The sequence below is a fragment of the Pholis gunnellus genome, assembly GCF_910591455.1.
Source record: "Pholis gunnellus genome assembly, chromosome: 4".
NCBI lineage: Eukaryota > Metazoa > Chordata > Actinopteri > Perciformes > Pholidae > Pholis > Pholis gunnellus.
Genome location: NC_136530.1, coordinates 8300410 through 8312790, shown reverse-complemented (window position 1 = coordinate 8312790; position 12381 = coordinate 8300410). Strand labels below are relative to the sequence as shown.

At 44.6% G+C, this 12381-nt stretch overlaps 1 protein-coding gene across 6 annotated transcripts in view; it reads right to left on the bottom strand.

Moving 5' to 3' along the window:
* The window catches only part of elavl4 (ELAV like neuron-specific RNA binding protein 4), a gene marked incomplete at both ends in the record, with an annotated part of 69041 nt that overhangs the window by 36259 nt on the left and 20401 nt on the right, over window positions 1-12381 (bottom strand). For 3 of the 6 annotated variants that reach the window (XM_079157502.1, XM_079157503.1, XM_079157507.1), the window contains one exon: window positions 3236-3322. The exons of the other annotated variants lie outside the window; for them this stretch is intronic. In XM_079157502.1, coding sequence (XP_079013628.1) covers window positions 3236-3322 — 87 coding nt within the window. The remainder of the gene's footprint in view (window positions 1-3235; window positions 3323-12381) is intronic. 6 annotated transcript variants of the gene reach the window in all.

Sequence of the window (12381 nt, the reverse complement as noted above, 5' to 3'; positions counted from 1 at the left end):
GACAGCTGCAGGGGTTTGTGGGAGGGAGCAGCAACAGGGGCCCTTCAGCTAGCTATTTGACTGCTGATGCCGCTGCTGTGGCAGAGAGAACCTTGGGTTTTCATATCTGGTTTTTGCAGAGCACCTCAGGATCAAAGTGTTCCAAAAACTTTGAGCTTGGTGTAAGTGTGAGAGAACAGCGAAAAAAAAAAGAAAAAAAGGTGAACGAGTGAGAGTCAAAAGTCGGAGGAGGGAGGTAGGTTGCACTTTGCTTTTCTACCAGAGCACTCTGATACATATTTAATAGAAATGCTTATTCTGAGCGAACATTATTCTCCAACAAAAGCAATGCGTGAAGTAAAATTATTCATGTATTTGCATAAAAAACATTTGTTTGATCAAATTAATAGCTTTTGTCGCATATATGTGTGAGTGTGTATGTGGGGGGGGGGGGGGGGGGGGGGAGTGTCAGTGTTTCACAGATGGAAAGAGTGGAGACCACCAAATCTAATCACTAAATGGTGGGAAGATAAAACGGAAAAAAGAAGATGGATGCGCTGTTATAAATGTATAGAGAGCATCATTCTATCTTGACTCATGCCGAAACCAGACCAGGAGACTGTAAGCAGACTGTCGACAGAATGTTTATTCTCTTTTGAATGTCTTTCAGTGTCCTCTTCCACTGATAATAGATCCTGTATCATATGTTTGCAAATGACTAGAAAAAAGGCCCGTCCATTTGAGCACAAACTCACACAAAGTTCCCCTTCATAATGATGCACAAGCACCGCAATGACCGGGAACATGCTGTAACCCAAATTAAGATGCAAATATTCTTTAATCTGAGTCAATCACATTTTTAAAGTCATCGCTCAGATCTCTCCCTTTCCCCTGCTCAACCATTCAGCTCCCTGTCTATTTTTAACCATTCTTAAGTACACGCAGACAGGCTGCACTTGGAAGCAGGGCTGGTTTTAGCAAAGGAGAAACGGCACACGAATCGTATTTCGCTCTATTTCTGGATTATCAAAAAGACCGGACCTGTGTTCTAATAATATATCTCGAAGCAGAATTACAAAATTTCCCAGTTTGTCCGGAAATAGTTTTCAAAACCATTTTAGACATTTATAATGCGTTTAATCACTTTACTTTTATCTATCTACCTGCGTGTAGTGGTAAGAAGGGACGATGATTAAGGGAAAGCAGGCATACAAATAACTCTTTAGTTACCAAACAAATACCACTCATATTAATACTAATATCAATATAATATATAATAAAACAGTGACGTCACCACCATCAAAATACTGACTGAGAAAAGTCAAATGGTGTGCAGTTCATTTTAATGTGAAGATCAGAGCAGTTAGAATTTGGAATATATACATATTATAGAAAATGCCATAGGCTGTCTTAGAGGGGCCATCTTTACTCTGACTTTAGAAGGATCTTATAAAGGGCTGCGTTTCTAATTATCTAGTGCTCTTCTTTTCCTCCATCTAAGTGTTTAGGAGCAGCAGCAACACAATGTCAGTCTTTAATCTGCTTCCATCCTCTCATTTCACACACACACACACACACACACTGTGTGGCATAGGCAGAGAGTGGAAAAGCCCATACTCAAACACACACAGACGCATACACTTACATGCACAGAGAGAACAATGGCCCAAACCCACAGCAGAAAACAAACAGACAGGGAGATGTCTAAAAGCTCTCAAGATGAGAGCTGCATGCAAATTGTTCTTTTGACAGTATCCTTTCCTACTCACTCACCGCTCTACCACAACAGAGATACAGAGACAGACTGAGAAAGACAGAGGGGGGAGAGGGGAGAGGAAGGAGAGAATAGCATCTAGCCATAACAGAGTTGATTGGAGAGCGCCTTATTAAATCTGTTTACATTCCCTGCTGCGTTCCATTCTGTCAGTGAGACTTTCAACTCCATGGGACGTTTTTCTGAGGAGTTTTTCCACCAAAATGGCTGCCTCTAATTAACAGGGACCTGCCGAGTCCCAGTGGCCAATTATATTCCTCTTCTTGTCCCTGCCCACCAGCATTTGTGCTGCTCAGCAGTCCACTTCATGTTGGTTGTGAACACTCGGTTGCCCCTGCTCTCCCCCGCTGAGCAGCCTAGTGCTGTGGACAGAGCTCACTGTCCTGCTGACTTGGTACAACACACAGCCCTCTCAAGATCTCAGCCTCGAGATACAGCTTCTTCTGCTCACGGTGTAATTCTACACGTGCAGGAGGCAGAGCCGGCACCGGGCTTCCAGCTAGTATAAGTAATACATGGTACAATGTGCAGTTGTTGGACACATAACATGGAAACAGTAAATTCTTACTGTATAACTATGTTTTCATTAGTGTATAATCTCCTGAAACGACCGTTCTGATTTCTTGTTTTTATGTTACCTGAAGGCCTCCGTGGTTCCCCAACATGCTTGTGACACTGTGGCAACGTTGAGCCGCAGAGGGCAAAACCGTGGTGCCGCCAGCTGCCGCCTGACTTCAGTTCCTCCTAAAGAAGTGTTATTTAGGTAAGGATGTGCCTCTGAGCAAGGCGAACAGCGCCGTCAAGGTTTTGCACTCTGCAGGCCCAGAGTCTTGGAGAGGGAGGAGTGAGCGGAGGGGTTTTCAGTTGTAACCACACAGCTAGGTGCCACCAAATCCTACACACTGTCCCTTTAAGAGTGACAAAGTGATTTGGCTTGAATCAAACAATGCTGAAGCTACAGTTGCTATAAAGCAAAGTGCATGGGAGGACAGATTAATTTTTAATGAGTGCTGGAGTGCTCCATACAGGAGAAAGGGGGCAACAAAGGACAAATTATACTAGTGAGCAACTTGAGTGTCTACAAGGGAGTAAAGACCCATTAGAAATGCCCACGGTTGCAGCATGTTTTAATGAAAGCTAAACAGCACAATTAATTTGAAAGGATGTAGTAAAAATACTAAAACATATAAACATATTAATACACATAAATTGAGAAATAAGCATTTTATTTATTGGTATGCTCGTATAAATATAATGGATGAACACGTCAGCAGGTGAATACTGCTTCTCACTCATCTCTGCACTACTTTCTCTGCCCTCGCAACCCCCGGTTGTCTCTCCATCAATCTCTGCTCCAGTTCCAACTGTCTCAGTCAGCAGCATCCCCAACCAGTGCGTATTTATGTAAACACAGTACAATATCAGATCATATTACTTCATGGGTGTGTAAAAAATGGCTGGGCCATCCGTTTGTCTCCTTACCATCTTTGGCTGTGTCAGCAATCCCTTCTCTGCCCAGCCCTGGAGCTGTGGGAGCTCTGCCTGACGCCACTGTGTCTCTGTCGAGCCCTATGGAGCGGAGCACAGGGAGAGAGAGACGCACAGCCGACCGTCAACATCATACGCTCACTTTTACAGGGTTACGTTTGCGGTGGGATTTTGGGGTGTGACAGGGAAAATGGCGGCTCACTAGAAAAACACAGCTTGCACCTTTAAACAGTCCACCAGTCAAACTAAAACAAAGACGGGTGGCTCAGGATTGGTTTGGTTAGTGTGACTGCTGAGATGAGTGAGTGCTTTGTCTTTGGGGAAGAATTGGGGTAATGGTGTAGATTTGGAAAAACGGCATGACTCAAATTGTTGAAAGATTTCTTCATGCTGAAAATGGAATATGCTGAGATAGAAATGGGGATAAAGATATTATTCCTCCATTTGTCTGTTTCAATAATTTGAGAATCGATTGAATATAATTGCATGTGTGTGTGTTGAAGCTGGCAGATTGGTGGGGTGACTGCAATGACCTTGGCAGAGTTTATAATGAGGGTTTCCCTCATGCTCTCTGTGGGTAAACAAGCCTGTGGTTGAAGAGACAGAAATGCCACAAATGAGCAGGAAGTCTGTTCACTAGCTCTCCAGAGCAGGGGGCTTAAATGCCTGCAGCTATCTATGGATGCTACAAGCAGCCAATTTAGCAGGAGAGGAGGACGAGAGGAGGGATGACCTCTGCCTTCATTTACTCCTGCAGCGAGATGAAGAGAGGGAGCGAGGGATCAGATGGGAGGGGGAAGAAAAGGCAAGGGCTGAGTAATGTGGAAGACACTTCCAATACTTCAAAGGAAAGAGAGAGACACAGAGGTGGGGGAGTAGAGAAAGAGTCTGTACATGTTCTGTTGTCAATGTGTCTCGTAAACTTGAGCCGAAATGCATAATGGAGGTCTAAATGAGAGTGAACTGTCAGAAAGGGAAAAAGAAGGTGCAGAGGGGCATGGAGGTCAGGGGAGAAAAGAGGACAGGGAATATCATTTCTGCTAGCTGACAGGTAATGCTGAATATTGGGATATTTTGGGGATGATCCTAGAGAAATATGAAGTTGAGCCAGCTTTGTTTTAGTCTGGTGGGGGCAATAAAGGTTGTGTAAAATATACCAAACAAACAAATTGGTTAAAGGCATACGTTTTTGTTTAAATTTCAAATCTAATATAGTATAACATCGTCAAGCTTTCAGCTGTGATAGGACAACCTCATGCAGGTGTGCCAAAGCCATTGAGGTGTATTTATAACCATTTGAAAAGAGCCAAGAGTGAAGAGCGCCAGGGATGGCTCCACCCCTGAGGCTAAGGTGCCCAAGCTATAAGCCACCACATACAGTATGGTGGACCAACATTCCTCTCATTAAGAGGACAACACACTGTACAGCATGCTGTTAAATGTAAAGTCGGAAAAGCCACCCTGAAAGAAGAAAACGTTAGGCAGAGGTGAAACCATCAAAAGCATTTTTTTTCACCCATTCTGCAGAGCCGTCATTCTATGTCGCGGTGGAAGGGAATGGTGTGCCGCAGCAAGCAGACAGTGCAGTGTAATTGCAGCATGTACAAATGTGGTGATAAAAATGTAAGAAGCAGCGAGCAGATGTATGAGTCTCCGTTTCAACAGTCAACATATAGTGCAGGAGAGCATAATGTCGGAAAAGAAGGGAATACAGCATTTCTCAGAAGTGCGTTTAAGTCTCTGTGCTACTCAGTGCTCAATATTCAATGCTCAACCATTCAATAAAACAAACACAGTCGGAGGCGTAACGTGCATACACACACACACACACACACAATTTCATCTTTCTTCATTTTCTCGCTGTCCTCGCGTTTATCACATGAACACACACACACACACACGTGCGTCTTCTGATAAAATCTCAAATAACACTGGAATAAGGGTGCAATGCAATTACATTCGCCAACCATTGAGATGAAAAACCGCTCATGGATACATTTTCAATTATTCAGGGAATACATTTCAGTCGGTGCTCAGATGCTGGGAAAACGTATTATATAATCGATACACTCTATAACGCCATTAATATTTGATGCCACAAAAGTGCTTCCTGTCTCCTTGGGCTCTCGGCCAATGGTGTCTGGGTACTGCAGTCAAATAGAACGAGCCGTATCCGCCTTCAGCAAGAAAGGGGAGTAAACATTTGTTTTCCTCTTAACAGTCGAAAATACCAAAAGCACAAGGAGCTTTCTTTTTTGATTTACTGTATATGAATCCATTTCTACAAGTCTTTCTTTTACGCTATACACACACACAAAGATGATCTCTGTCTCTCCTCCACAGTCTTATGTCACTGATGGCACAAGCTACAAATTTAAACCAAACAGAGTTTGTGTTTTCCTTTCCTGTCCTGTTCACCTTCGTCACTCCTCTGCTGCGTTTACACTGTAAAAACCAGCACTTTATATTGCTGGCCTGGCGCAGGCTTCCCTCCCCCTTCTCTTACAGAGCTTAGACAATCAATTTACCCTGACTTGGCCAGGATAGATGGAGGCTGGAGAGACTGCGGAGTAGACAGTATGCTGCAGGATCTCTCCACTGATAGACACACTGCCTGGCAGCTACAAAATGGAGCCAGCATGCAACCATCTGACTTGGTAGACTTCGCCTCACCATCTTGCTTCAGATATTTTTAGTGATTTCCTTGTGCCTCGTGCATCTTATCTTCATTATTTTTACTCCACATTATTTGGCTTGTTAAAATGAGAGAATAGGATGACGTGAAATGATCTGATAGGAAACATCACTGAATTCAAATGCTTTGTCCGATGAGACACGTGAATGCAACATATTATAGAGACGGTTTGTGCCACGTGTCTCTTTCTTGCTACCATTAAGCGGCCGCACCTCATGCTGCTAAACTCAGACTGAAACTCCCGCTCTTTCCCCAAAAGTGATACTGAATTGGAGTTAGTGATACTGAATTGGAGTTCCTATCAAACTGACTGAGACACAAAGAGATTATTACGACTTTACTAGCTCAGCTTCGTGGCCAGTCGAGCTCCCTGTAATGCTCTCTGCACTATCGATTTTTGTTTTTCTCTCTCCTCTCCCTTTCTTCTTGGCCGTCTCTCTCTCTCTACCTCTCTCTCTCTTTCTCTATCGCCATCTCTCCACATCCAACAGCATCTTCCGAGCTCTGAAATGTCCTGCAGGTCAGACGGATGCTGGGCCGGATCAATCAGGGAAAGTAATCTGGGACGCCTCATGAACGCAAGCACACACACATGCAGAGACACATTACAGATACTCAACGACTCACTCACACACACACACACACACCCCTCCCCTGTTGCACTCTGGCCTGCCTGCCTCCAGTCTCATCGATCTGCATCTACTGTACCAAATGGATTCTTCTCTTCTTCTCTTCTTCTATCCTCCTGCACCTCTTTTCTCTCTGTGCGACTCGGAATAATAAATGTTCCAGACCACGCCAGACGTGTATGTAAGCAATTTTTCATTTAACTTTGGCTTGACTCCCTCCGTCTCTTCTTTCTCGTTTGTGATGTTTCAGGCTTCCAGTGAGATCGATTGCAGCTTTCCCACACACTCCCTCACTGTCTCTGGGTAATCGGCACAAACTTGCGTAAGTTCAGAGGTCAGGAGATGACAGGATGCAGCCAATTGCCGAGGGGCATGTCAGACAGAGTCTATATAATAACCTCAAGATTTATGTTTCCCAATCGTAGGAGGATTCTTTTGGCAAAGATTCTTATTTTGAGACATAAATTATCTGACGTATTGCTCAGCTAGTTTCACTTCTTTCTGAAGGCTTAAGTGTCTGGCACACACAGGTTTTTGCCACATTTTTCATTTCAATATTCATAACCAAAGTGATGTAACTTGTTCCACTCTATTCACATTATTTCCCTTAATTATGTTTAGTTGAAACACTTTTCTCAAAAAAGTGATTCATGCTGCATTGTGTGCAGTCAAAAGACAGACCCTTCTTCAAGGACAATGACCTGCAGTGCTCCATATATACACAGTCACATTCTCTCTCGCACACACACACACACCATGGTCTCCTCTGCTTAGCCAAACTGTAGGCGGAACTAGAGCCATTTGTCCACTGGCTGAATCCCAGCTCTGCACCAACGCATGCAGAAAATTGGTGAGCATCTTGACTCTGGAGATGACACTTCAATTTGTGCAGCTCCAGTGACTGGGGCTCTGCAGTTCCTCCTATGTGGGGGTGTGAGATCAGCTGGACACCTGCCTAGCTGTTTGGCTGAAGCCTGGAGCGCAGGGACCGGGCCTTGGAATTGAAGGCCTGGCCTTGCCTGTCAACCCAAGTCCCTGTCCCTGAGTCCCAGCCCTAACCTGGCCTCCCTGGTCCTCATCACAGTTCCCCTAGTTTCACTCGGGTGCCAGAAGCAGTCCCTCGTTTGATGCCCCATGACCCCTATTCCTCCATCCAATCCTCAGCTGCAAGTGAACGCAGCAACATCATTCCAACTGCAACCTTCCCTTGAACAGCATCAAATCCCCATCAACAGCTTGCCAGCCTTTGTGCCGGATCTAGCTGCCGCAGCCAGCATCTCTGCTCCCAGCTCAGTCAAATCAGCAAGATGTCTCCGCTGTGCATCGCTCTCTGTCCTGCTGTAATCCCTGGGTGTGACGGATGGGAGTGATCACCGCCGAAGCCCTTAGCTAGGACATTTTGGTGGATTAAAGAGGCTAAATCATCGTCTCATCCCCTACATTGGATTTTATCCTAATTAAACATCATTAATGTACTTAAAGGTTTAGTGGAGATGATATCTATCTAACATAGGGCCTATTCAGTAAGTATTAATCTTATTTCTGTGGATGGAAGGCATGCACAAGACGCATCGTGAGTAAGAGAAAATGGGTAAAAACGAAGCGGGAGAGACGGGAAGAAGCATGCCAATAGACCCTTTTCGTGCCGAGGTCATGATTACATCACCGTGTTAGCTGGAAGCGAAACAAAGGAAAGACTAGAGGCAAACACAGACCACCACAAAGTAGCAGGCTTAAGTTCCACACTGAAAATGTCAGCTTGCTGTGTTGCGCATACCCTTTGAGAGGACTGTGATCGACTGTGATTTGAGGCTCTGGCGAGCTACAATATCAACAAAGAGTTTTAGAGATGGAGAGAAAATGTTGCTAATAGGCAAAATTAGTGTTTAATAGTTTAGCCTTCCACTAACCATTTGGCAAACTATTAGCAACATTTTCTCTCCATCTCTGAAGGGTGTGACTAGAAGGTAGCCCACAAGTTGCGAAACTCTTGCGAGATAGTTGAGGTTAGACATTGTTTTCGCATGATTTTGGAACTTGTGGGTAACCATCTAAACACTACCATCTTTGAAACCCAATATTTTTGGGTTGCTTTGCAGTTTAGGCAGCTGTTGCCAATACCGGAATAGCAACTTTTTCTGCAGGATTGTTATAGGCATCCAAAGATTTATACACCCTCAGTTTCTCTTTACTGTGCACGCTTGGTTTCCGTATCGGTGTGTAAATGTCTGGTTTTTGATGCAGGGTGTAGGGGTCAGCCAATCTGGTCCTGTTGTTTAATGTTAACTTTCTCAAGTAACACTCAGAGTGTGAGTGAATGTACATGTTCAGAGAAACTCTAATTTTCTTTAGCCATTGTTAAATTAACACTGTGCTGTTATATGCATCTGACAACCAGTGAAGTTGTAGTTTACATCCATGTCTGTCAAAGAAAGCAGAAAAGGGGTGTCTACATGGCGCATTCCTTTTTCTCTCTCTGTCTTCCTTTGTCATAACACAAAGATCATGTTTGCCATGATTGTGTTCATATCTAACCTAGTTCCTTTAACTCTCAATAAAGTGACAACTACAACCGAGTCTACAGCACTGCGATGGCAAAAACCTGCAACATTTTTCCAGATTGCATTTCAGGGAATAGCTTGTGTTTCCATGCAGTGCTCATTTCCGTGGTGAGCTGAAGTTGCTTTTAGCTGGGCTGGGACAGAGGATCGAGGACGCAGGAACAGACCGAGAGAGGCACGGGGAGCGAGCGGGCTGATCCTTCTGAGTCAGCACCATGTGTCATGAGCGAGGACACCACCTCCACAAGTAGCTGGCAGGTGACTGCGGCCACGCACCTGTGCAGGCAACCAGCCATTTTAGTGAAGCCGTCTCCTATCTTTAGCAAAATACACTGAAATACACCAGCACGTACGTAAACAAACATATGCAAACACGCACAAATGCACACAGATTCAGACTCAACTACCCAACTACACATTGTTACTGTGCCCACCTGCATGTACCAGGTCAGAGATAAGCAATTCAGCAGTGTCGTGCTACTGTAACCTACTAGAAAGTACATTACTCGCTTGCTCCAGCCTACAGATGCTTGTTTTAGGTATAAAAAAAAAGGCCTTGAAGAACAAGATCAAGGGACGCCTCAAAGAACATTCTCCCTGAGCACCTGAATAAGAACTTGTAAACTCCTTTGATGGAACTCAGTTCTTCTCTATAATTCACAGTAGGAGTTTCTAATTAAAACTGGTTTGAGGCTGGAAGTGGTGATATTGGCTTTGTTGAACAGGTATTTAAAACGCTATAAGCAGCCTGGAGGTATACGATAAGAACAAAACCTACAGCACAGCACTTACACCGAGAACAAGAGGGAGAGAGAGGAACGCTGGCCCGGCTACTAAGCAGAGGCACAGCTCTTCCTAATCTAATCACTGTTTTCCCCCCATCAGCTGCATCTCAGACACGGCCTGCTTGTGTGTGTGTGTGTGTGTGTGTGTGTGTGTGTGTGTGTGTGTGTGTGTGTGTGTGTGTGTGTGTGTGTGTGTGTGTGTGTGCCTTGCAGCAAAGGCATAGAGCTAAATCACATAGACATAAACCGACCGTTGTACTCGAGAATTCATCCCACAGCATTTTGTACTGTGTGAGGGTGTGGCTGCGTGTATGTCAGTGTGTGTGTGTGTGTGTGTGTGTGTGTGTGTGTGTGTGTGTGTATATGTGTGTGTGCCTTGCTAATCTGGTTATTGATTCAGCCCTGAACCGGAGCTCATATAATCAAATAGCTGCAAGGGAGAAGGACAGCCGTCCGTCATCTGTCTTAATGAGTGAACAGTTTGATGGAGTCAATGAATAACTCGAAACTACATGTAGATGTTGAGGAGGGTTACTACGTCCCCGATACACAGACGAGCTAAAATATTCATATCTGTCCTCTGGCAAATCTCTTGGCAACCTTCTTCTTATGCTGTGCGACATCGTGCAATATCTAATTATTTCATCCGTATTTTCATTTCTTGGTCTTTGGTATATAGTTATAAGCTTGGTGTCATTTGAATCATTCAGCGACATCAATCAACCCGTAAGACGGATTTCTTCACGCTTTTTTTTTTTTTAATATGCTGTCACTGCAACAGCTAAACTATTTCAGTCACTTTCCGAATGCTATAAAGTTGCTTTTGTACTAGTCATTACACAATCAATTTGGAGTTTGACTTGAGAAATTATACTGAGCCCATCTTTTGTGAAAATCTAATCTCAGCATATACCGTGATGTGAGAGTGGTGCAATTTAGAGATGGCTTCTGCTGCAGCAGGAAGAGAGGAGAGGAGACACAAAAGCCTAAATGTATACTGGCACAGCTGACAGACGAGGCCCGCCGGCACACCAGCTAAACCATTAAGTGTGGCGTGCATTCAAACGAGCAGATTAATCCCCCCTACTGCCGTACAGTGCAGAGTAATTGAAAATGCCCACAGGAGACTCCTCTTGCACGTATACTGTAGCATGTAGGCAACATATAGAAGGCGGCGGCTGATTGCCGTAGAACATTTCTGCAACTGCGTTCTTGGCGTGACGGCGTGTGCCGGAGAAGCCGTGCAAGCAGGAGATAGCGCGCATCTATATCTAATTTTCTCGCTCCCTTTCTGACTTTTTCCTCTCTCTGCCTCCGGATATCTTCTCGACAGGTGCTGTTCATGCCTGCTGCTGACTTTTATCGGTCTTGATAAGCATCGTATGGAACATTCCCTCCATTTCCCCATAGTTATACTGTGTAGGAAGGACAGCGTTCCTGTCGATTTGAAGGGAATATGCATTGACTGCGAGAATCCATATTCCTGTTGGGAAAAACACCTCTATTATCAGAATTACTATCTCAAACTACGGCCTGATAAGTGCCAGTGGATGAAGCTGGTTGGCTACCTCTGGTGCTACGTCAAGAAGGCAAACCAAACCTATGACTGACAAGAGAAAATAGTCGAGTTGTATTGACCTCGCCTGCATTTTCTCTTATTAATTCACCAGGAGAGGGCTGTTGCTTTTTATATGAAGGCTGTCAGCTGCAGTATTATGATCTTTACGTACAGTGGCCCTGATCTTTATGAGTCATTGACCGCAACTGACTTGCAGATGAACCTTCTACCTCCCTTCTCCTCCCACTGTGGGATATCCAAGTGTCTTGGTATACTGCACAGAGCCGAGATCAGCCTTTTTGTGTTTTTTGTTGCTACTGACGTGATGAGGCGCACCAGACGCTGTCATGGGGGATGCTGTGTTTGTAGGCCCTAATGTGTCTATTACCATCCACAATGGTGCCATTTTGTAGCATGTTCAGTTGCATGTACGATCTATAATTCATCTGGCTACAGAAATACATAAATGTTTAATATGTCAGAGGCGGCGAGGACTGTCGAAAGCATGACCTTGAAACGTCCTTTAAACATCACACAGCAACAGCGCTGGCCCCAGTTAAGCTGGCAAAGCCAAACAACAGGCAACGTGCACACACACACACACACACACACACACACACACACACACACACACACACACACACACACACACACAGCCTGCCGTTGCTTTCCGCTGCTTTCTGTTCTCTTTTTTTTTTCCTGGGATGCAAAATGCAGATGAGACGAGTCAGCCGCTTGTGCACCATCGCAGGAGAAACTGCCACTCAAATCCAAACATCTGTATGAATACCAAAACACACACGGTACAGTGGAGGATGAGAGAAAGAGGGGGAGGGAGGAAGAGAGAGAGAGAGAGGATCGAGAAAGAATGAGCAGTAAAGTAGCTAAGAAAGCCAGTGTTTCTCTCTCTTT